We start from the raw sequence: 25,239 nt of genomic DNA, 5'->3' as shown, positions 1-25,239 counted from the left end.
ACTGTGGATATTCAGTTTACATTTCTGTAAAAAATAAATGCTAAAAATGTTCGGTCCTGCTTTAGGCGTCTTTAACTACTATGTACTAACATTTACTGTAAATTAATCATGTGATATTAAATATACTTAGATTTATAAAATACTTTGTACTTACATTTATAAAATACCTGCATGTAACTACAGCTGTAATTAAATATAGAATTACACTCTTCCTTTACCTCCAAAACCACCATTAAAACCCATACCACAAAACCTGTCCCTAACCACCTGTATCTCAATAGCAGCACAAGTGTTTTGCAATACACAATAAGTATACTGCACTTAGTTTCTGATGTTACTACATAGTAGTTAAGGGCACCTAATATAAAGTGTGAACAGATCTCCATTTTCTTTTTGTGTACAGAATTGGCTTTTACTACATTTCTTCCAAACTGACGATCTTGTATAGCTTGTATAGTCTATAAAACTGACTGTGAAATTGGTATTTTCCATAGTGAAAAAAAAACTAAACAAAAAAACATTGGTTGCATTTCATTTTACAGTATGTGCACTTATATGTTAGGTTTAGGGGTAGTTTCAGGGTTCGTATCTATCATTACCCAGTTATTGTAATAACTGAAACACATAAACATGCTACCCAAACATCTAAGCATTTTGACCAGTTTTTATTTTGGTTGGCATTGACCAATTTACTGACACAATAAAGCATGAATTCAATGTTTTGGGGGGATAGCTACATTTTTGCAGACATGCAATAGAGTATAACATTTAAGCTCACAGTTAAGAGAATGCTTCGAAAAATTTGCAAAAGTGATTGAGAAAAACTATAATTCATCATTTGGAAGAAGCTATCATAGACTATAATTATAGACTACATTAGATATGGGTAATGGGTTTTTTATTGTGTTAAAGAACCACTATCTCACCATCACTAAGTATGAGTGTGGCAAACCCTGTCAGGTCCTCAAACTCAGAACATGCGTAAATGAAAGAAAAGAAAATTATTGATGGATGGATGGATGGATGGATAGATGTCAGAAAGGTTTTACTGGGCAGACAAATGAACAAGGAAAACATATCTCTTGTAGTTTCATTGACAATATTTTAATATTTGGTCTATTTTCTCACCTGCGTTTACTGCAGTACACTCAATCTTTCACCGAAAGTACGTAAGCAATATGTTTATAGTTTAAATATTCATTACTTTAAAAAAAAGCAAAAAGGACACTTGCGCTAAAAGCATTAACAACTAAAATACCATATTAGAAACAACAGCACAGGAAACAAATTTGATCTCATTTAAAAGAGATAGCTTGTTATTCTGCCCCTACTTAAAATGTCATGTCTTAAAGTGATCAGACAGTGATGTGACATAACACATTGTAGGCTGGAATTAATGGAAATCTATGCCTCTCCTGGGTCATACGTATTTTTCCGGAAGCCTTTTCCTCGCATGTAGAGATGGAGGGTTTTTAGCTCGTCCATGACCCTCTCCTGGATATGCACATCACTGAGCTGGAAATTGTGAAGATGGAGTTAATAAAACACACAAACACACAGGTTTGAATATACACAGGTCTTTTAATAGATCAGTACTTACCCTCTCACTGGCATTCTTCAGTTTTTGTAACTGTAAGACAGCAAGCTGTTTTGGGACCATGTCTTTCTCCGGAATCTGGGTTGAAGAAGTGTGTTTTAATTTAAAGTAAAATTGACCATTATTTAGTAAAATATGTACAAGAATATTTACCTCTGGAAGGGAAGTCTTTTCAGATTTGTTATATAACATATCACAATTACCTTTTTTCTGAAATAAAGAAGAGGAAGTAAAGAAAGTCAGTTGTTTAGTGTGTTAAGTAAATAATCCCTAAATGTACCCTAATCCTAATCTTAAGAAATGATCTTTTGTTAAAGAAGAATTTGGTTCATAATGAGGTTAAATGTTGCCATATTGCTAACCCTGAAAAGACCAGCATAAGGCCAGAATGAACATCAAAGCTGGTGAAGAAATCCCAATCAGTTTTTTAGTTTCTTTTCTTCAGCTTCAAGTTTTCCCTCTGAGATATGTGATGTAAATTACATCACTCAAAGGGGGGATGATGTAACATGGCATGGTTTAATATGTGTTCTGATAATGGAATGTGCTGACCTTATAAACACAGTTTCTGAGTTGATCCATAATGTGTATAAGCTCATGATGATAGTTCATTTTTTCTCTGTGATGGACAGGTGACTTCAAATGTGTCTCTTCGAGAACCGTTTGGAACAGGTCGATGATTTTCAGCAGGACACAGATGTGAAGATTTTTCTGAAGAATGAAAAAGATACAGTTCAGTTTTGTGAAACCTGAAGCCACCAAAATTGTAGATGCCATGATAGTATTCAGATAAAAGTTTCCACTTATCGGAATTAAGTCATTTATTGTGATGCTAAAAGACTGAAATATGTGACATATCAGTTTTTTTTTACAGGTTTATCAAAATTCATGGGCCCCATGACAACATTTTAATGGCTTGGGCTTCTTTCATGGGTAAAGGCCCACTTAGGACCTCATTGAGCCACGCCTCAAATTTATTTCATTGCACGTTACTTTTAAGATGCAGTAACTGGAGTAACTGGCTTTATGCTCAACTTGAATTGCTGATTGTATGACATACGATAACTTATAATATGAACTCAGACAATGCTTCTTACCTTTTTCCCTATTTTGTCAAAGAATATGTGCCTCAGGAGGATCTTCTCACCATCTGCAGCTTTCTGAGAGGATCAGTAAAACCATCATCAATTGAAATACTCAAAGTCTCCAGGGCATTTTCCAAAAGCGTGTTAGTAAACTGATTCTGCACATGAACACATGACTTTTCTTATCTAGTTGCTGCCCTTTGTTGTCACGCAGGATTATTTCCATGGCCATATCATTTTCACTTTGTACTGATTATTTTTGTATTAAGTGCATGCAGTTATATGCATGATCTAGGCAATTTGAGTTTGAACATGAGTTTCATAGCAGGATCAGAGTACTCACCACATCTTTGCTGACAAGCTCGGCTATTTCCGCCAGCTTGTCAAGATTGAAACAAGGTCCCTTGATGATGCACTTGCCGCCTTGGAATACCACCCCGCATTCATGCATCGGAATGCAGAGAATTACGATCAGAACAAAATACTGCAAAGCGCTGGCCATGTTCTGTCTCCAAGTGACTAAATGAATGTTTCTGAATGGAGGTCCTGCTGATACACCTGTCTTATGGTATCCTTCCTTCTGCCTTCGCTCTGGTCCTTACCTTTGTATTTATTCTAGTTTCCTGGTGACGTCAGCATTGTCCTTTCCCTTTGTATCTACCTTACCCGTTCAGAACAAGACAGGTGATGATGTCAGTCTATCAAACCGTAACGTAATCCATGTGGGGTTCCGTATCCAGTGGGGATCATGTCTGGGCTTAGATTGTCACTGCAGAATGCAATGTTTTCTGGCAGCTTCTTGCTTTTCGAGGGAGCTTAAATAAAAGAAAGTCACCACAAAATTGTAATACAACTCTATAATGAGGTCATGACATTTATGCGGCTCGAGGATGTCCCAGATTCTAAATCTCTACGCAAACCACAGTCTTGGTCAAGAAAAGTTCAATGGCAACATAAGTGGCACCATGATAATGGTACTTATACAAAAGACAGTTCGAAATAATTTTATATTGAATTTGCAGGTTTAAGACTCTAAGGTGAGATTAAATATCTATCAGAACAGAAATGGAAGGAGATGACTGATAATCTGATAATGTGATAAGGGGTCACTAACGGAAATTTAGGGGAAATTGAAATCTAGGCCACTTTCCAATATCTCATCTCATCTCATTCTTTTTTTGTTTTTGAGGTCAAATGAGGCATTCGTTAGTATTTTGTCACGTCATAAATAGACTTACTCTTTTTTAAATCTGCATTGGAATCTGTCTCACAACCAACAATTTTGCCACTAATAAAGTTTGAACTCAAAACTTGAGATGAAATATGAGATGTGACATAATGAAACATCAAGGTAAATATCACTTGTTCTATTATTTTTTATTATTATTGTGCATCATTTCAAACTAAGCATGAAGATTAGTTCATTTCTATTTAGGATAAAATTGCCATCTATAAAATTAGCACTGGGCCATCTATAAAATTAGCACTCTTTAAAGTCTATAATTTCTATAATTTTCCTTCTATAATTTCCCTGGCAAAAGTCTATAATTTCCCTGGGTTGCTATTTCCACACATTACATCATTTGAAATGTGTTCGCAAATTACATTATATCGGAAATACTTGATTGACGAAAAAAAGATTGACCTCACCAGTGATGCAAGTCCACTTGTTAGGTCCAAAATTATTCTTGTGTTTTTTTAAGTCTCATTTCCTTGGTTAACACAGCAAATTCCAATTAAACTTTCAATTATGTCAACTTGGCCTTAAAAATTAATTACCAAAAAGTGACACATTGTAAGATGTGGTGTGCAATCCCCACACCCAAGGAATTTCCAACTTCTGTTGTAATACACACAGCATTAGCAAATAAAAAGAGACAAAGGAATACAAGGTTGTGGAGGGGAAGGGAAAGGAAAGGGGGGATTTCCAAATACACAGTGTTTGTCTTATCCTCACTTCATCATTCTGTTTCTTTGAAATGTAGGTCGATGTAAACAGGAAGCAGTTTCAGCTGCTTAAAAATGAAAGGAATCTCAAGTTCACCTTTATGTAGTTGGCTATTTAAATGTCTAATTCATGTCTACATATATCATAAATCAAGGTTTACAGGGTTTAGTTACATCCCAGCCATAAACCATGATTTGCTACTTACTAGTAAGATGCAGGTGGCTTTAGGGGCTGGAGCATTTTCATTCTAGGCAAAAAATCTTTGTAGTGCAGTATGAGTCATCAATATAGATTGGTCCGTTTCTTCAAGAGGAAGACTGAACATCTTAAATGTGTATATTTATCAATAGGAGTACACTAGCATATACAGGCGCTGGTCATATAATTGGAATATCATCAAAAAGTTTATTTATTTCCCTAATTTCATTCAAAAGTGAACCTTGTATATTATATTCATTCTTTACACACAGACTGATATATTTAAAATGTTTATTTCTTTTAATTTTGATGATTATAACTGACAACTAAGGAAAATCCCAAATTCAGTACCTCAGAAAAGATGAATATTGTGAAAAGATTCAATATTGAAGACAGCTGATGCCACACTCTATTCAGCTAATTAACTCAAAACACCTGCAAAGGCCTTTAAATGATCTCTGTCTAGTTCTGTAGGCTACACAATCATGGGGAAGACTGCTGACTTGACAGTTGTCCAAAAGACAACCATTAACACCTTGCACAAGAAGGGCGAGGCACAAAAGGTCATGGCAAGAGTCTGGCTGTTCACAGAGCTCTGTGTCCAAGCACATTAATAGACAGGCAAAGGGAAGGAAAAGATGTGGTACAAAAATGTGTAAAAGAAATAGGGATAAACACACCTGGAGAGCATTGTGAAACAAAACAATTTCAAAAATGTGGGGGAGATTCAAAGAGTGGACTGCAACTGGAGTCAGTGCTTCAAGGACCACTACAAAGAGAGAAGAGGCACACAATCCACGTTGCTTGAGGTCCAGTGAAGTTTCCAGAGTCAGTGTTGTTTTGGGGTGCATGTCATCTGCTTTTGTTGGTCCACTGTGTTTTCTGAAGTCCAAGATCATATACCATATAGCCATATACCAAGAAGTTTTAGAGCACTTCATGCTTCCTGCTCCTGACCAACTTTATGGAGATGCAGATTTCATTTTCCAACAGGACTTGGCACTTGCACACAGTGCCAAAGCAACCAGTACCTGGTTTAAAGGGATAGTTCACCCAAAAATGAAAATTCTGTCATCATTTATTCACCCTCATGTTGTTTCAAACCTGTATGAGTTTCTTTCTTCTGCTAAACACAAACGAAGCTATTCGGAATAATGTTTGTAACAAAGCAGATAAAACAACCATTCACTACCATAGTATTTTTTCCCTACTATGGTAGTGAATGGTTGTTCTACCTGCTTGGTAACAAACATTCTTCCAAATATCTTCTTTTGTGTTCAGCAGAAGAAAGAAACTCATAGATGTTTGGAGCAACATGAGGGTAAATTATGACAGAATTTTCATTTTTGGGTGAACTATCCCTTTAAGGACCATGGTATCCCTGTTCTTAATTGGCCAGCAAACTTACCTGACATTAACCCCATAGAAAATATATGGGGTATTGTGAAGAGGAAGATGAGATATGCCAGACCCAACAATGTAGAAGAGCTGAAGGCCACTATCATGATTTGGGCTCTCATAACACCTGAGCAGTGCCACAGACTGATCGACTCCATGCCACGCTGCATTGATGCAGTAATTCAGGCAAAAGGAGCCCCATGAGTATTGAGTGCTGTACATGCTCATAATTTTCATCTTTATTCTTTTCAGTTGGCCAAGATTTCTAAAAAATCCTTAATTTGTATTGGTTTCAAGTAATATTCAAATTTTCTGAGATACTGAATTTGGGATTTTCCTTAGTTGTCAGTTATAATCATCAAAATTAAAAGAAATAGGCATTTGAAATGTATAAGTCTGTGTGTAATGAACGAATATAATATACAAGTTTCACTTTTTGAATGGAATTAGTGAAATTAATCAACTTTTTGATATTCTAATTACATGACCAGCACCTGTAAATGACTTCAAAGCTAATACACATTATCTAAAAGCCCTCTTTACAGGATCATAAAATATCTCTATTTTTTCCGCTCTTCATTTCCCTCAAATGACTTGCACTGCAGACATGAATTGATATATCGAAACAAACGTTGCTCATGTTTTTCTGCAGGGTGCTAAAATACAGTATAAAGGTGTTGCATATCTTCCCCACAGTGCTAAACATCAACAGACTTTCCAACGTTTTCCATTTTTTGTGCAACAAGACATTTTTTATGGTTAAGTTTATGTTTATGATGACTCTGGGTTTTATTTCTAACGTACCTCAGAAAACAACACTAATGGATTTGGAACATTCACTTTCCAGGGTAAAAATACTCAACAGACATGCCCAGTGTAGACAAGGTGTCTACATTGTACTTATTTTTTATCATGTTGACAAGAAAGCAGAGTGAGAAGAAAAGGGAGCAATGCAACAGGAAAGAAGGCAACAGTGTGGGAACTATGTGCCCAATAGATTATGACCCTGAGACAGTAAGGATGGATCATTGTGGTGCAAACAATGTGACTGTGTTGATAGGTCAGACTAATTAAATTCTTGTTATGCCTCATTATGTTAAAGGACTTTATCTTACAATTTTTTTTAAATCAATCTACATTCCATACATCATAATGACAAAAAAAAAAAAACAGATGTGTGACAACTTTGCAAATGTAAAAAGGAAAAAAGAAAATAAGGACATTTAGAGCCTCAAGTCTTTTTTGGGTATTCTTCTCCTCAGATCCTCCAGCTCTTTCAGGTTGGATGGGGACCATCAGTGGAGAGACATTTTCAGATTTTTCCAGAGATGTTCAAATGAGTTCAAGGCCAGATTCTGGCTGGGCAACTCAAAGACTTTCACAGAGTTGTCCGTAAGCCACTCTTGCATTGTCTTATCTGTCTAGGGTCATTGTCCTGTTGGAAGGTGAACCTTCTGGCCTGTCTGAGGTTCTAATTAATGTGGACTAAGCTATCAGTTTTTGCTGCATTGAGGTTTACTTCTACTTTGACAAATCCCCCAAACACACAGCAAGATGCTGCCACCATAACATTTTACTTGTGGGATAATATTGTGCAGGTGATGAGTAGTGTCGGGTTTCCTCCAGGCATTATGCTTGGAAATTAAGTTCATCTTGTTTCTTATTTCTCACAGTCCTTTAGGTGCTTATTTGCAAATTCCAAGTGGGTTTTCGTGTGTCTTCACTGGATAGGCTTGAGTATACCCGCTCTGCCAGATAAACCCAGATAAGTATTGCAATGATGTTTGTCCCTCTGTAGGTCTCTCCATATATGATTATGGAGCTCAACTAGAGTGACCATCAACCTCTCTAACTAAGGCCATTCTCTATCGGTTGCTCAGTTTGGCCAGGAGGCCATCTCTAGAAAAAAATCCTGGTTGTTCCAAACTTCTTCCATTAAGGATTATGGAGACTACTTGCTTCTGTGAACATTCAATGCAGATTTCCTGTAGTCTAGTGGCTTGATATGATCATGTCTCTGAGCTCTACAGGCAGTTCCTTAGAATCCATAGCTTGGTTTTTGCTCTGACATGCATTTTTAGCTGTTGGGCCTTTTATTGAGGGGTGTGTGCCTTTCTAAATTATACCCATTCAACTGAACTTGCATAGGTTAACTCAACTGAGAGTGTATAACATCTACAAGCAAAACTGGAAGGTTCCTGAACAAAATAAAGTGTCCAGTTTGCAAAGTTATCACAAATGAGTTTTTTGCTTTGTCATACGTATATGTTGTATGAAATGTAGATTAATGTGGGGAAAAAGTAATTTAAAGCAGTTTATCATATATCAACATAAAATGTGAAAAAATGTAAAAGGTACGAATACTTTTGCAAGGCACTATATATTTTTGAATCAACATCCCAGAATAGCAGTTTTAAAGATATTTAAAATGCGAAAGAAACTCATATACAGTATATACAGTATGCTTATACATATAAATTGCTTTTGAAACAGAAACTGGTGTGTCAACATAAACCTAGAAGCTTACCCGCAAAAAAAGTTTTGTATCACAGAAATTCTGTAAAGTCTGTTTCTGTATAGGACTGTAGGAAAGCTATGCAACACCTTTATATTTTAGCACAATGCGGACAAATATATGCTGCAATACAGATGCATGCAAATCAGTGTGTATTTGACCATCAATTTAAAAAAGAAATTAAAATGACATTGTATTATATATAGTAATGTATTTTGTTGGATCTGTGAGAACCTTTTGATACTGTTAACCTCAATAAAGTGAAATAGACTGGCTGGACCGCAGACAGTGCTCTCTGCACTATTTTTCGAAACTGTGGTGAGATCTGGCAGGGTTTGAAATGGGTAGTTTCATTTTGCAACAAAATGCAAAAACACGTAATCACACTTAGATCCATTAGGTTTTTCTGTGCAACGTGCAAAGTAAGCCAGTTGGCAGCAGCAAATCATGGATGCTGTGTGACTAGGACTACTAACATTGTGCTGGTTTTTTGGTTTATGCACCATCAGCAGTTAAAAAGTCTTTGCTGAGAAATAAAACTTGCATCATCATTTCAGTGAATATTGGTCCTCAGTGTAGGATGCTGGTGTTCTCACCCAGCATTTAAGCTTATAGCAAAACTGGTCAACTAGCTTCACCAAAAAGACAATACTGCTTGATTAGCTTCCTGACCAGCATAAAACCATAACTATTATAAACCAGCTTGAAGAAGCAAGGACATTAAGTGTCAGTAAAATATACAAAAGCCGGATGCTTTCCCCACCCCCCTAGACATAAGGCTATTCTTTTCCTGGCGGTCAAACAATAAATACCGTATATAGTTCCAGCTTCACTTCTTTTAAGGAAGTCCTCATATTAGTAACCTTATATTAAGTAATTTGTTGTGGTGTGTAGTTGCTATATTACATTGCGTTGTAATAGACTACCTCTGATTACATAAACAGATGGGGTCAAACCTGTTCAGTTACATTTTTATTCTTTTACCTGGAATTCCCATAAAGATTGTATAAGAGTAGTATTATATTTCATAGGTAGATCACTTGACAATCTTTCAAATAGAAATAAAATCATGAAGTAATATAGATCATGCTATATGACCACTAGCGGGTTACAGTGGTCTTAAAAAACTATTCAGATACAAAATGTCAAATCAAGTGACAACTACAAACAAATTATTCTTTTCTCAAAACTAGCTTCACTTAGCTTTGCTGTTTTTGCAATTATGTTTAACCAATGAGTGTCAAGGTTTTTTGCTTGAAGCGTGTGCATGATCTGTCTTTAAAAATGACACTTGGTTTGAGCTTTGTATCTAATACAATGACATTCTTACACATTTAACTGTGACATAAGTGTCTATTTCCCCAGGGTTATACAGGTTCTTCTCAAAAAATTAGCATATTGTGATAAAGTTCATTATTTTCCATATTGTAATGATAAAAATTCATTGCACACCAACTGAAATATTTCAGGTCTTTTATTGTTTTAATTCTGATGATTTTGGCATACAGCTCATGACCCCCCCCAAATCTAAAAAAATTAGCATATCATGAAAAAGTTCTCTAAACGAACTATTAACCTAATTATCTGAATCAACTAATTAACTATAAACACCTGCAAAAGATTCCTGAGGCTTTTAAAAACTCCCAGCCTGGTTCATTACTCAAAACTGCAATCATGGTAAGACTGCCGACCTGACTGCTGTCCAGAAGGCGGCAGTGGCTCAGTGGTTCATGTAGGTTGTCTACAAACCAGAAGGTTGGTGGTTCGATCCCCGGTTCCACTTGACCAAGTGTCGAAGTGTCCATGAGCAAGACACCTAACCCCAGCTGCTCCCGACGAGCTGGATGGCGCCTTACATGGCTGACATCGCCGTCGGTGTATGAATGGGTGAATGTGAGGCAAAAATGTCAAGCGCTTTGGATAAAAGCGCTATATAAATGCAGTCCATTTAGTCCATTTAGAAGGCCATCATTGACACCCTCAAGCGAGAGGGTAAGACACAGAAAGACATTTCTGAACCAATAGGCTGTTCCCAGAGTGCTGTATCAAGGCACCTCAGTGGGAAGTCTGTGGGAAGGAAAAAGTGTGGCAAAAAACGCAGCACAACGAGAAGAGGTGACTGGACCCTGAGGAAGATTGTGAAGAAGGACCGATTCCAGACCTTGGGGGCCATGCGGAAGCAGTGGACTGAGTCTGGAGTAGAAACATCCAGAGCCACCGTGCACAGGCGAGTGCAGAAAATGGCCTACAGGTGCCGCATTCCCCAGGTCAAGACACTTTTGGGCTACAGAGAAGCAGCACTGGACTGTTGCTCAGTGGCCCAAAGAACTTTTTCGGATGAAAGCAAATTTTGCATGTCATTCGGAAATCAAGGTGGCAGAGTCTGGAGGAAGACTGGGGAGAAGGAAATGCCAAAATGCCTGAAGTCCAGTGTCAAGTACCCACAGTCAGTGATGGTCTGGGGTGCCATGTCAGCTGCGGGTGTTGGTCCACTGTTATCAAGGGCAGGGTCAATGCAGCTAGCTATCAGGAGATTTTGGAGCACTTCATGCTTCCATCTGCTGAAAAGCTTTATGGAGATGAAGATTTGGTTTTTCAGCACGACCTGGCACCTGCTCACAGTGCCAAAACCACTGGTAAATGGTTTACTGACCATGGTATTACTGTGCTCAATTGGCCTGCCAACTCTCCTGACCTGAACCCCATAGAGAATCTGTGGGATATTGTGAAGAGAGAAAGTTGAGAGACGCAAGACCCAACACTCTGGATGAGCTTAAGGCCGCTATCGAAGCATCCTGGGCCTCCATAACACCTCAGCAGTGCCACAGGCTGATTGCCTCCATGCCACGCCGCATTGAAGCAGTCATTTCTGCAAAAGGATTCCCGACCAAGTATTGAGTGCATAACTGAACATAATTATTTGAAGGTTGACTTTTTTTGTATTAAAAACACTTTTCTTTTATTGGTCGGATGAAATATGCTAATTTTTTTAGATTTTGGGGTTTTCATGAGCTGTATGCCAAAATCATCAGTATTAAAACAATAAAAGACCTGAAATATTTCAGTTGGTGTGCAATGAATCTAAAAAAATCTGAATCTTTTTTGAGAAGGACCTGTATGTTGGTGTATGATTTATGATTTATGATTCCAAACATGTAAGATAATAGTGAAATTTTGCTTTCAGTGGCTCTTTAGTCTTTAAAGTCACAGTGATGTGTGGGCCGGTTTAAATTCAGCATAATTATATCTGATGACAAAGAGTGTCAAATGCTGGGGAAGGACAGGGGGCATTTCTCTGTCAAATAGAAACATGTCTTAACATGTATAATGGAATATCTTAAAAAGTCAATGAATTCAGCACAAGCATTATTAAATAAATGTATTTTATTTAGTCATAGACCTTACAACTTTTGCTATGTAACTAGCAAGTGGTTTACAGTGTTTTTCTTTAAATAAATAAGGACAAATAAATACTGTCAGTTCGAACAATTATCGGCTGTGCACAATGTGTGCACAACATAATCTTTATAAATAAAATAAATAACACTGATTTTCCACCATTCTTTAAATGATGATCAAAGATGTGCTAAGACTTCTGCTTCCTGGTGCTTTTGACCTGTCGTCTCCTGCGGTCTTTGTTCTTCAGGTTTTTCATCTGTGTTGCTTCCCTGTAGACACGCTTGAGCTCAAACAATGCTTTTTGCTGGACGATTGGGTCATTATCCTGCAATGGCAAAGCAGCTGATCAGTGACATGTCTATATAATGGCAAATAAGTATATTCATCTTACTGATTTTAAGTGGACACAAGTAAAAAAAAAAAAAAGAGAGAGAAATTTGCAATCTAACTTGTGTGTTTTTTAATTTTATCTATATAGTATCCAGCAAACATATTGTACATTATAACAGAAAAGGTAGTTTCAAAAAGCTGGGCCCACAAACCTTGATACACACTTTTAGAAGTAAAACTCCTTTTGTGTGGTTACCAAAGGCGGCCTTTTAACCGAAGTCACATTCAAAATGTAGTGAAATATCAGTTCCAATTGAATGTTTTGAAATTTGTTTGATAAAATGTAGCAGCAATATGAGGCAAATATTCCTGCAACCTCTTAGCTGTGCTTTTGTTTGTTTTGTGCATATTTTCATGGTCGTTACCATGAGCATAGCGATAGTATATATATATATATATATATATATATATATATATATATATATATATATATATTATAAAATATTATTATTATTATTATTATTTTAAAAAAATCATAGCTGTCAATGGCCAATTAACTGTAATCACGTATATAATTTTATATATTTTACATTTATATTATTATGCATTATAATTTCCATTGGCAGGTATGGAAAAACATACTTTTATATATCTATTTATAGCTCTAAAGTGTTGATGTTCAATGCTTCTTGGTGTCAAATATAGTTCCATAGAATCTGAAACTGTCATCTCACCTTAATCGCCCATAGCGTTTCTGCATATGTCTTGAGCTCTGCACTCTTGCCCGGGAAGTAGTTTTCTTGCAGTTTTTTCAAATGCTCTTGAACATGAGCCAATCTGTCTTTTGTAGCTTCATCCTGGCTCTCGTTCTGCATGCGAGCAAATATCCTACTGTATGTGTCCATAATGATGCTCATCAATAGATTCTGTTCACTTTCCTGCCACACAAAAACAACACACATGAGCACAATATGCAGTCAACAAAGGATATGCCATAAAGGATGTATGAAACAATATGACCTTTGGTTTAGAAAGGCTACATTGGTATCTTAGATATTGCAGACCGAAAGGTGCGAATTACAAGCCATTCTCTCTATTTTGAAAGAGGCTATTTACCTCAAGATTCACCTTTAAGTCTTTCAGGACCCGCAGGAAGACAGGGTGTGCATTGTGTAGTTCATTTTCATTTTTTATCTGGAAGAAATGAAAAAGTCAGCATTTATATTGGTTATTGTTTTAGACACTTAGTCATTTTGAACTCTTATCTTTTCTCACTTAATCACACCACTGTGTTTTTTTTATTAGTATTAGCATCTGAAACCCAAACTCAGCCTACAGACCAGACATGTTCCACCATGGAAGAAAGGCCCATATGCAGGCGTTTCAATCTGTATGAATGGTAGACTATACTTCCTGTTTTGTATTCTACTACCTCTAGATCACCTAGTTGCAGTGAAACTTGTCTAGTTTGTAAAGCCATATTTTCCAAAAAGGTTTATGGCCCATCTTCGAGTATCTTTTTAGTCCGTATGGTGAAACACTACACCTTTGTCTATGCCTATTTGTTAACTTTTTTAACTCTTTTTTTTACACTTCCTGTCTGTGACATCATATGATGAAATTCGCACCGTTCTACTTACATAGTACGCTTTCAGCCCATCGATGCTCTTGTCCAGGTTCTCCGGGACGCTGGCCTTGGCATATGTCATCCATCCCAAAATCATCAAACATACTCCCCAGTATAAAGCCATCGTTTGTTGCAATCACAGTCCTTGTTAGTTTTAGGTGTTCGCTAAAGTTTGACTCGTATTCCTATGTCTTTTAAAAGTCGAAGTTGCCGTTTACGCTGTTTTGAGACACCCGACTGTTCTCGTGTCCTGATGATGGTCTGAATGCTTCTGTTCGAGTGAATGGGGTATTTATAGTTATGTATGAGAACGAGCTAGCGCGCTGTGATCTAGGTGTGAAGTTGTGGCTTTTACAGCCTAAGTTTCCTTTAAATCACAATGCACCATGATACTGCTCAGCACCGTCAAGCCCACCACTAATTTTCTGGGCTGAATCCCGTGGATGCCACTGGGCGGGGCTGTTGGTGGTTTTGTGGTTGGGAATATTTTTGTTGATTCAGTAAGGGGTTCCGGCCTCCTTGGCCTAAACGTCAGTGCAGGTATGACCATCCAATGATGCTTGTGCATTAATGGCTGGTGATAGGGAAGGAAGTAGAGGGTATTTCTTATCTTAGGGCTTCAAATGGCCTTGTATCACATTTAGCACCTTTTCAACTTGCGTCACTTTCTTTTCTCATTCCCTTGTACACTATTACGTGCATTGACATGTAATAAACTGTTCACACAGCTATTCTGTGCCATCTGACAGCAGGGAAGTCACAAGTTTGTTTTTGTAGCTAAATAAGACCTTTATTGTTGAGTATAAGACTGATTAATGTTTAATCTCTTTTAGATGCAGTTGGTGGAACATTTAAAAAAAAAGTGGGCTGAAACATTCCCTAGAAGTTCTTCAGAATCACACGTGATCGCATGTGATTGCCACATACAGGGCAAAGGCACTGAGAAGAATTATATATATATAAATAAGGACTTTTTTGTCTTTCTGATGTTAAAAAAACTCTGTTGCGCTGTTGCTCATCAGTAGATGCAACCAGCGCTTGAGGTTTTAACACTTCAGTAGTTCACCCCTTACACGCAGAGAAAGAGAGAGATAGTGACAGAGAAAGAGAACGAGAGGAAGACAGACTCAAAAGTGATGAGTAGTGTCAGACAGGTATGGTTTCGCAAAGGGGAAGCTACTTTCCTACCAGGTCAGTCGAGGTGATGCTACATTTAGTTAAGAATATGTATCATGGAACGCCATCTAAAGAAACGTGTCTTGACTTGGGCTATTTTAGCTTGCTATTTTTGTCATGATTAATCACCTTCAAACAGTTACGTTTACCAAACAGTTACCAAAAACGTGAACGATAGAAAATCCCACAACATGTATGTCAATAAAAAAGTAGGAAAAGTGTGACTGAAAGAATTCCTCATCACTTAGACACTCCGGGCCTCAATGTTGGAGGCAAGTCTAATTTTCCAGTACAGCGTCATCGGCGTGGTTGGTTTTCCGTGGGTGTGGTTGTTGAGAGGTGTTGCCCCAGACTCCTCATTATACATCATACAGACCACGTGGAAACCAAAAAGGATATTCCTTCTAAGAACTGTTTAGTTGTCATTTTCGTATGGTTTGCCTGCTCATCAGCTAAAAACTCTATATTTTGCAAATATATTCAATCACATCATTTTTATGCTATACTGGAATTCTGAGTGGAAACCAATATAAATGGGGGGGGGGGTAGTATCTCACTAAAGACTTATGAGAATGTATGCATTCCCTGGGGATCAAACCCATGACCTTAGTGATGCAAGTGCAGGGGTGTCCAGGAGGATCGATGTCCTGCGATGTCCTCCAACCAGCTCCAACACACTTGCCTGTAAGTTTCTAGTAAAGCCAATTGGAGGCAAGCCTGCAAGGTTAGCAAATAAAAAGCGTAGCACCTGATAACACTGCTGTTTGCAGGTGTTACAGTTTCGTCCACACAGAGAAGTGTTACGCTGTATACGTTATACACGCATATATATATATATATATATATATATATATATATATATATATATATATATATATTTATATATATATACGCATTTTGTCAACACGGATCCAGGATTTTTTGGAGCCTGAAATCGCTATTTTTTGACACCGGGTCCCAGAGTTGAAAAATCTTTGTTTGTTTTAATTTGTTACGTGTTCCTTTGTTTGAGTTTTTCCATCACTCATCAGTTTCTAATCATCTCAGCTGTTAGGTTATCACCAGGTGTATATTAGGCCCCGTCCACAGAGACACGTTTAGCTGTATTATTTATAAATTTTGAACCGTATCAGTGTTTCGTCCACACAGATCTGCCGTTTTGGAAGCATGACAATATTTTCAGTGGGTAAATCTGAAAACGACATTCTTGCATTTTCATGCGTACAGCCAATCCGTATATCTTGTGAAAGGGTGATGTCATCACACGTCCGACATGGTGAAAGACTAAAGGGATACAACTATAGGCACTGGGCATGCTCACATCCATATTGCTTCATTTAAATACCGTATTTGCATTATTGTAAGGGCAGGTTTAGGGTTGGGGTAGGTGTAGGTGTAGGTGTAGGCGTTAATAAAACATCAGTTAAGTAGCAAATGTATTTATTGTTATTTTATCATGAGATTTTTCCTCACCTCCTACCACTGCTATACCCCTTCTAGCCACAACTTTTCTTTTCCATTTTTAGTGTATTTCTGTGGCAGAATTACAGCGCCACACACTGGCCTGGCATACTACATCGTTTTGAGTCGGTTTCAGTGATCTCGTGTGTACGCAGATATTTCTTGAACAAAAAAAAATCGGATTGGGAAAGCTCTGGCTTCATGTGGATGGGGCCTTAGTTCTTCACCATCAGTGTTTGTCCGGTCTCGTCTGCATTAGCATCTTCATATCTTGTATTAATTTTAAATTGAACTTTATCTTTATCTTCGTGCCTTCTTTATCTGTCTGTCAGAACTTTGCTGACAGCAGGGAAGGAGACCATTTTTTTTCTTTCTATGGAAGTCAATGGAGGATAGGCTTCACTATGCTGAATAAACTGCTTTTTTGGGAAAATAGCTCATCATTAATGAATCGACAGCTGATTGACTAATCTTCAACGTATTCAACATTACACAGGTGCATTAATAATGCACAGTGTTAATGTATGACTCATGAAGAACTAAACCATTAATTAATGCATCAGCAACCAATAAAGAGTCTATATGATTACTAGATTAAGTAATTAATTGCTATTAATTACATGTACCATCATGTATTAATTCCTTAATAACATATATAGGCATGGTTTCACAGACAGGCCGAACGCCCGTTTCACACATGCTCCATCTGCAGTGCGTGTGCGGTGCGTGTTGCGTTGCGTGTTGCGTTGCGTGTTGCGTTGCGTGTGCGTTGCAGGAGCCCCACACCCTGTAGTGCTTTCACATATGCTGCGTTTGCAGTCCGCAACTGACCACAAACAAAGCATTTATTCATTTTTTTTTTTTTAATCCAAAAGTTTTTACTGAACATGCCTCGTCAGAATTCCAATTCTCTTTGTTTACTCTTTAATAGAAGTCAGGTTACGTAGCCTACTACATTTAAAAAACATTTTATTACATTCATTTATTCATATTTATATACTTTAGATTTAGCTCACACAAGTGGCAAAACATTTAAACATAGGTTATAGCCTTAAATCACAAACATTTTAAATTAGAAAGTTACAATAGTGTATTCAAAAACAGCCGACTCTCGTCTTTTCTTTCGTTTTTAAACCCTTTTAAAAGAAATCCTGCAGGTCAAAAAGAACTTTGCTTTTCACCTCCAAGAAAGTACGAGTGCTATCCATTATGGCACTTTTTTTTAACCTGAATGCAGGATAAGGTGTCGTTTTGTTGCTTTTCTTGAGAAAAAAAAGCCATGTGTTGACTTTAAAACAAGAGTATATTTTAAATGATATGCATCTATGGTGAAATTACTAGATTTTCGCGTCAGTACATGTTTATTTTAATGCAAACAATGTTCTATCACTTTAATGCAGCAGCGCAGCGCAGCAAAAAAATAGACTTGGTACAAAAACGATCGCCGCACTGCTGCAGACGCAGCGCACCTGGAACGGACTGACAGACAGCATCCGCGTGCAGTGTGAAAGCTGTCATCCGTTAACATGGGTACTGAAAAAAATACGCACCGCACACGCACTGTGTGAAACGGGCGTTAGATTAAGCCAGGCTTAGGCCTTAGTTCAATTAGGACATTTAACTATCATTTATAAACGTGCCCTAGAAAAGAAAGAAAGAAAAAAAAAACACATTTCTGGTGTTTCAAAAAACACATCCACTGACTTTCAAAGCCACTTCATAGAAATTCCACTCAAAAAAATGATTTAGGCCCTTAATAGATGACACATTTAAATTATGTTTACTTTACCTAATTAAATTAAGTTGTGTCAAAATGTATTTAAAACTGAAGTTTACTTAAATAATTTGTGTTAAAACTACATGAAATATTTACTAACTGGGCAGTGGATCTGTAGTTCCCACTTCCCGGCATGCTTTGCAAGGGACTGTGCTAGGAAAGAAAATGTATGGAATAAAGTGTTATTTTATGTGTTTTTCAGTAAAGGGAAAGATGTTATTAGTTTATGTGTTTAATGTTCAGTTACAGTGCCTTGCGAAAATATCCGGCCCCCTTGAACTTTGCGGCCTTTTGCCACATTTTAGGCTTCAAACATAATGATATAAAACTGTAATTTTTAGTGAAGAATCAACAACAAGTGTGACACAATCATGAAGTGGAACGAAATTTATTGGATATTTCAAACTTTTTTAACAAATCAAAAACTGAAAAATTGGGCGTACAAAATTATTCGGCCCCCTTAAGTTAATACTTTGTTGCGCCACCTTTTGCTGCGATTACTTCTGTAAGTAGCTTAGGGGTATGTCTCTCAGTTTTGCACATCGAGAGACTGAAATTTTTGCCCATTCCTCCTTGCAAAACAGCTCGAGCTCTGAGGTGGATGGAGAGCGTTTGTGAACAGCAGTTTTCAGTTCTTTCCACAAGATTCTCGATCGGATTCTGGTCTGGACTTTGACTTGGCCATTCTAACACCTGGATATGATTATTTTTGAACCATTCCATTGTAGATTTTGCTTTGTTTTGGATCATTGTCTTTTTGGAAGACTAATCTCCGTCCCAGTCTCAGGTCTTTTGCAGGCTCCATCAGGTTTTCTTTCAGAATGGTCCTGTATTTGGCTCCATCCATCTTACCATCAATTTTAACCAACTTCCCTGTCCCTGCTGAAGAAAAGAAGGCCCAAACCATGATGCTGCCACCACCATGTTTGACAGTGGGGATGGTGTGTTCAGGGTGATGAGCTGTGTCGCTTTTACAGCAAACATAACATTTTGCATTGTTGCTAAAAAGTTCAATTTTGGTTTCTTCTGACCAGAGCACCTTCTTCCACATGTTTGGTGTGTCTCCCAGGTGGCTTGTGGCAAACTTTAAACAACTTTTTTCTTCTTGCCACTCTTCCAGAAAGGCCAGATTTGTGCCGTATACGACTGATTGTTGTCCTTTGGACAGTCTCCCACCACAGCTGTAGATCTCTGCAGTTCATCCAGAGTGATCATGGGCCTCTTGGCTGCATCTCTGATCAGTCTTCTCCTTGTATGAGCTGAAAGTTTAGAGGGACGGCCAGGTCTTGGTAGATTTGCAGTGGTCTGATACTCCTTCCATTTCAATATTATCGCTTGCACAGTGCTCCTTGGGATGTTTAAAGCTTGGGAAATCTTTTTGTATCCAAATCCGGCTTTAAACTTCTCCACAACAGTGTCTCGGACTTGCCTGGTGTGTTCCTTGTTTTTCATGATGCTCTCTGAGTTTAAACAGACCTCTGAGACTATCACAGTGCAGGTGCATTTATACGGAGACTTGATTACACACAGGTGGATTCTATTTATCATCATTAGTCATTTAGGTCAACATTGGATCATTCAGAGATCCTCACTGAACTTCTGGAGAGAGTTTGCTGCACTGAAAGTAAGGGGGCCGAATAATTTTGCACGCCCAATTTTTCAGTTTTTGATTTGTTAAAAAAGTTTGAAATATCCAATAAATTTTGTTCCACTTGATGATTGTGTCCCACTGTTTGTTGATTTTTCACAAAAATTACATTTTTATATCATTATGTTTGAAGCCTGAAATGTGGCAAAAGGTTGCAAAGGTCAAGGGGGCCGAATATTTTCGCAAGGCACTGTATTTTGGACATTGAGGAGTTTTTGTAATTTTGTGGTTAGCAGAATGCAGAAGAGTGTTTAGGCTGTGGGCACTTATATACAAATTCGTTGGATGGAATTCCTTCTCTCAATTAAATATCTTTACTTTGTCAAATGAGCTCATTTTGCATTTTATTTTTAAAAATATGAAATATGCTTGTTGTTATTTCACTTTTTTAAAGGCAAATTAAACTGATAACAGTGTTCTCCTTACATAATAAACTTTTATAAATTTAACATAACATAATTAAGTAAACGGCACATATAAATATTATGTTACAGTGACAAAAGCAAATGGTTTGTATTTACTCTTTTTCTGTTTTTCATATAACTAAATTGTAATTTGGAAAAATTGCTCAATATTGTGTGCAACCACTTAACACATATTTTTTTGAGTGTAGTGAAGGAAAAGTCATACGTTTCCAGAAAAAACATTTTCTTGTGTACTTTAGTACATTCCTTAAGTAAATGTACTTTGTTACTCTCCACTGTTACTCTCTTCTGCTGGTGTGCAACTTGAGACAAAACAATGGCACTGACATAATATTTTAAGACAGATCATCGCAGCAAACATGCAAATTTAGCTTGGGACTAGCTTAGTGTCAAAAAAAACTTTTCAAAACCAAAATGACATACTCAACAATTAGTTAACAGTCACGTGCCTCAACGAGCATAGTAAATCATTAACTAATTAATTAAAGCAGACAACTGGAAGTTGAAATATATGGATTTGACCATTTGACTTGGTAATTAACGCATTCATTTATACTATTAGTTAATACTATATGTTATTAAGGAATTAATACAATAACACACACTCATATGTTACTTAATCTATAAATCATTGCTAAAGCAGTAATCATTAATAAATAGATTAGTTCTTCGTGAGTCATACATTACAACATGATTATCAGCATTAGTTAAGCACATTAGTCAGACTTAATCTTGTAAACCATGCTTGCTTATTTTTAGTGTTTACGCAGAAAAATGCTGTTTTACATGAGAAGTCACAATTGCATAACAGGTATGATTCAATTTGCATCATTTCTATGGGTTTCGCAGAAACTATTGCACAAATCTGAATTTAATGACCTCAAGGCTGTAATGTGATTGTTTTATCAAGGCACACATGCTCCAAGTTAGTCATTTTGCTTTCTCCAATGGTAGAGCCACGGACCCTAGTATCCCAAATTATACTCCCTATGTCCGAAATCACCCATACACCAGGGCACTATTTGAGGTGACAGCCATCACAATAATGAGTGAACAACTGATGTAGGTCTACATTCAATGGCTAGAGAAAAGCCATAACACACTGTGAGGGTCGTGCCAAATGTATGGTGCCTGCAGCTGAATCCTCCATCCATTTTCCAAATTGCTGATCCAATGTGCAGAATATCATTCAGCTAAATAAGGTTTAATAAGGTTTATACATTTCCATGTGTGAGTTGGCTTAGTTTCAAATCTTCATTGAACAGCAAGCAAAAACTATGCAAAAGCGGCACTCAAGCACACTCAGTGTCTCAAATTGTTTGCTGGTTTCCATTTATGGACTATATTAGTGGAGTAAAGTCAGGAATAGTGAATGAGGGTATAGGAGGCAATTTTGAACAGAGTTAATCTCTTTTTGTAGTAAGTCTGAGGACTTTGATCAGCTTCAGGTGTGTTTAAGGTTGGAGCTAAACTATGCAGGACAGGGGCCCTTAGGGACCAGGTTTGGATGCCCATGTGTTATGGGCCTTGCTCAACTTTTTAAGCTACAGGAATACTTTTCTGTGGTTCTAGTTCATAGAATCAGATACATTTTTCTTTCACAGTGTAGAGCTTGTTTGTATGACATTCCCTCCTTAATGTGTCAAGTACTTGAGGCTGGAATAGACTACATGAAACGCAAGGCATCATTCACTTGCCAAATTTTACATTAAACAAATCCGATTACACACTACCAGACTTTTGAGTCGTTCTGAACCCAATAACATGTAGAAACATGTTGCTAGGTGTAGCATGATGGTCTAAAATAATGGTCTAAAACCAGATGTTTGATATCCTTCTACGCACACAATTATTTGAACATTGTGTGTGTCATATCAAATACATGTACATTGTAAAGTTTGTTATTGAACAAGCAAAGCCGTAAATGAATGCAAAATAGTTTTATTGTAATTAACCATTCAGCCAGAGATGATGCTCACAATTTTTTTTCAAAAGAACCAACATCCACCGTTTCTGTACACTGTAAATTATGCTAATACACTTGTGATGAGAATAAGTTAGATTTTAAGTTATGGATTGTGTAGTAGAGTACATTATAAAGTATAAAAATAAATAATTATTTCCATATAATTTATAAATAAATAGGCTAATACAACAGCAAAGCTCAAGTTTACTAAATGAAAAACAGGACTTTTGGATCTTCTTAAGGCAGCTTGTTAGGGTGTTTTTCTTTATAGGCCTGATCAAACACCATGAGAAAGTCATTTAATGCTCCTCCTTGGGTTGCTGTATTATTCACCTGAGCGAGAACAAACATGTATTAGATATCATATCATATCATTCACAGCAATTCAACAACTGGAAATGTACACTTTTCACAATGAAGACAGGACTTTCTCTTTATGCTTACCTTGACTGAGTTAATGTCCTGAAGCTCTCTCCACACTGTTTGTTCTCTACTGTAATTTTGTCTCAGCTTTTGCAACTCTTTCATTACATATTTCAGATTTTCCACTTTCTTCTCAGAGTTCTCAGAATTCTTCGCAGAGTTCATCATGTCTTTGAAAATATTTTCATAGGTGTTCAGCATTCTTTCGAGCAACAGCGCCTGACAAGTAAAGGGAGCCTTGGACTAAGAGAAACAAATATCATTAGCATAATATAAACATATGGATACATATCATTGAATTGCATTTTCATAATTTAGCATTTTTGCACGGTAAAAACTTACATTCACCTTTTCCAGATAAGAAGCAAAAACGGACTTTGAAACCCATTCTGTGCCAAAAAGGTTCTAAAGAAAGTGGAAATAAAACAGTTATGAATGAATGTGCATCTCTTATGAATATTAACCCCTAATCTAAGCTTACAGTGTCACAAAATGTATAATGCAATGGGTATCTTCTAGCTAATATTAGCTGCAAAACCAAACTATAGCATATATAGATATGAGAAGTATTTGAAGTGATTCATCTAGTTTACACAGACCGAGTTGCTTTCAAACCCGCTGCAGAGGTTCATGACAGTACATATCCACATATACACTTACGTAGTTTTTTTGCAGATGGTGGATATATGTCTTCATCGTTTGGGTCTTCTCGCTTGTGGACCGCCTGTATCTGAACGCGTTGGTTGTCTGAAGAGATGCTATTAACAGAAGTCCACACAGCAGCACCATGTTGAGCCAAGAATCCATTCTTTGTGTTCGTGTTTGAATCGACTTTAATCTCGAGGTTGCGACCCGATGCTAGTCAGCAGGTGAGTGTTGATGATCGGAAAGGGGCCGGGGGTTTATATAGGTGCACAACCTAAAAACAGCAACGCTATGAAGGCGGTAGCTTGGTTTTTGGTGTTTCTGTGGGCTACTCTTCTATGAAAGTTTCCTATCAAAGATGAGATGCTCTCAAGTAAGTGACGTCCCACTAAACCCATACCCCAGGAGCAACTCAAACAATTCACAAGGTCAAAGTGGCCTCTGAGAATAGCCATGGTTGCAATCTGCTTTCGGACTGTTAAAAACTGGGTTGGAGGCTTGGAGGCTTGTTGGCTTGCGCACTCAATGAGTCAATAGCAAACTGGAAGTTGGGTATCAGATATTATTTGCTGTTTTGTGTGAAAACGAAACTTGTTATCAGTGGTTATCAGCTGGTTTTATATCCAACATTTTTAACACTTTAACACAAAAAAATCAAAGTGTTTTTAATGCATGCATATGAAAGCATGCACATCTGTATCTGCATGTGTCTGCATATGTTTCAAATGCATTGTTGACCACAACTGTTTGTTTACATGTGTGAAAGTGCATATGTTGGCATATGCATATGCAGCTGTGTGTGTTTGGTGCTGCAAAAACATTCTAATCAATTGATAAATTTTCACCATCAAAATGTTGATCCCATATGCATTACTTTGCATTGGTGGTTAATTTGTGGTGATGTAAATATGCTTAAGCTACAACTTAGTTTTTTTCAGTTGAATTCCCCACATAGTTTTTTTCAGTTGAATTCCCCTTCAAATGTGGTAGCAACAAACACCAGTTCTCTGAATCTGAACCTCAAACATTTTAAAACCATGTAGATGTAAATGAAGTTGTGCATTAAATATGCTGAGGTATGGATTGTGCATACAGTGCAGTACAGTTTCAGGAGTTGTTCAGGTAGCTCAAACAGTGGAGCATTAACAGTTTTAAGGTTTTGGGTTTGATTCCCAGGAAAGGCATGACCTGATAAAATGTGTACCTTGAATGCAGTGTAGTTTATTTGGATAAAAGTGTCTGCAAAAAGCCTTGGCTCAGCAGTTACATGCATGATTTGCACACTGAAGTCTTAGTACCCATGTGAGAGATACAGGTTTAAGTTTGACTTATAAAGTGATCTGTATAGCTATATCCCTGCCCCTTCTCCATTGCAGAGCACAAAAAAAGAAAAAGAAAGTGTTATTAGAAGGTTGTTTTATGTATTCTCATCTCCAATGGTATTGCTATCTTGAGTTTAAATTTCACAATTTTATGCATGATTTTTATACATGCTAGATTTTTATGATGTTTATTGAATGTTGCCAGGGTCATAAGCCACCCAACAAACCATCTAAACTAGGTTGCTAGCAGGTTGAGGTCAACTATGACTCAAATAACTGAAAGTTGCATCACCATTTAC

General features: G+C 37.2%; 3 protein-coding genes across 5 annotated transcripts; all 3 read right to left on the bottom strand.

Moving 5' to 3' along the window:
• Positions 1–1,134: 1,134 nt before the first annotated feature.
• si:ch211-266a5.12 (uncharacterized protein LOC557488 homolog) lies at positions 1,135–3,675 on the bottom strand. Its single transcript, XM_067428377.1, has 6 exons — positions 3,026–3,675; positions 2,695–2,757; positions 2,150–2,308; positions 1,751–1,807; positions 1,601–1,675; positions 1,135–1,515 (listed from the first exon to the last, which is right to left on the bottom strand). The coding sequence occupies exons 1-6, from the start codon at positions 3,182–3,184 to the stop codon at positions 1,405–1,407; spliced, it is 624 nt and encodes a 207-aa protein (XP_067284478.1). The 5' UTR covers positions 3,185–3,675; the 3' UTR covers positions 1,135–1,404.
• Positions 3,676–12,175: 8,500 nt separating this feature from the next.
• ifng1 (interferon gamma 1) lies at positions 12,176–14,458 on the bottom strand. 2 transcript variants are annotated; one of them, XM_067427624.1, is made up of 4 exons: positions 14,111–14,458; positions 13,587–13,664; positions 13,205–13,408; positions 12,176–12,465 (listed from the first exon to the last, which is right to left on the bottom strand). In XM_067427624.1, the coding sequence occupies exons 1-4, from the start codon at positions 14,219–14,221 to the stop codon at positions 12,328–12,330; spliced, it is 531 nt and encodes a 176-aa protein (XP_067283725.1). In that variant the 5' UTR covers positions 14,222–14,458; the 3' UTR covers positions 12,176–12,327. The 2 variants fall into 2 exon arrangements, with proteins under 2 accessions (XP_067283725.1, XP_067283726.1); XM_067427625.1 differs by having other exon boundaries at positions 13,599–13,664.
• An 8,113-nt stretch (positions 14,459–22,571) lies between these two features.
• ifng1r (interferon gamma related) lies at positions 22,572–23,835 on the bottom strand. 2 transcript variants are annotated; one of them, XM_067428111.1, is made up of 4 exons: positions 23,634–23,835; positions 23,316–23,378; positions 22,995–23,216; positions 22,572–22,883 (listed from the first exon to the last, which is right to left on the bottom strand). In XM_067428111.1, the coding sequence occupies exons 1-4, from the start codon at positions 23,778–23,780 to the stop codon at positions 22,788–22,790; spliced, it is 528 nt and encodes a 175-aa protein (XP_067284212.1). In that variant the 5' UTR covers positions 23,781–23,835; the 3' UTR covers positions 22,572–22,787. The 2 variants fall into 2 exon arrangements, with proteins under 2 accessions (XP_067284212.1, XP_067284213.1); XM_067428112.1 differs by having other exon boundaries at positions 23,322–23,378.
• Positions 23,836–25,239: the final 1,404 nt, after the last annotated feature.

The sequence above is a fragment of the Pseudorasbora parva genome, chromosome 20 (assembly GCF_024679245.1).
Source record: "Pseudorasbora parva isolate DD20220531a chromosome 20, ASM2467924v1, whole genome shotgun sequence".
NCBI classification, from domain to species: domain Eukaryota; kingdom Metazoa; phylum Chordata; class Actinopteri; order Cypriniformes; family Gobionidae; genus Pseudorasbora; species Pseudorasbora parva.
Note: the sequence above shows the minus strand (reverse complement) of the source record. Positions and strands in the feature narration are given on the sequence as shown.

Excerpts from the sequence above, each read along its gene's own strand:
- si:ch211-266a5.12 (XM_067428377.1), bottom strand. The coding sequence starts at position 3,184 with ATGGCCAGCGCTTTGCAGTATTTTGTTCTGATCGTAATTCTCTGCATT. Across the intron at positions 2,758-3,025 it reads AGCTTGTCAGCAAAGATGTG|AAAGCTGCAGATGGTGAGAA; the intron begins GTGAGTACTCTG and ends TGATCCTCTCAG. Across the intron at positions 1,676-1,750 it reads AAAAGACTTCCCTTCCAGAG|ATTCCGGAGAAAGACATGGT; the intron begins GTAAATATTCTT and ends TCTTCAACCCAG.
- ifng1r (XM_067428111.1), bottom strand. The coding sequence starts at position 23,780 with ATGGATTCTTGGCTCAACATGGTGCTGCTGTGTGGACTTCTGTTAATA. Across the intron at positions 23,379-23,633 it reads ACCATCTGCAAAAAAACTAC|AACCTTTTTGGCACAGAATG; the intron begins GTAAGTGTATAT and ends CACTTTCTTTAG. Across the intron at positions 22,884-22,994 it reads AGGACATTAACTCAGTCAAG|GTGAATAATACAGCAACCCA; the intron begins GTAAGCATAAAG and ends GTTCTCGCTCAG.
- ifng1 (XM_067427624.1), bottom strand. The coding sequence starts at position 14,221 with ATGGCTTTATACTGGGGAGTATGTTTGATGATTTTGGGATGGATGACA. Across the intron at positions 13,665-14,110 it reads ATGGGCTGAAAGCGTACTAT|ATAAAAAATGAAAATGAACT; the intron begins GTAAGTAGAACG and ends CATTTCTTCCAG. Across the intron at positions 13,409-13,586 it reads ACTTAAAGGTGAATCTTGAG|GAAAGTGAACAGAATCTATT; the intron begins GTAAATAGCCTC and ends TTTGTGTGGCAG.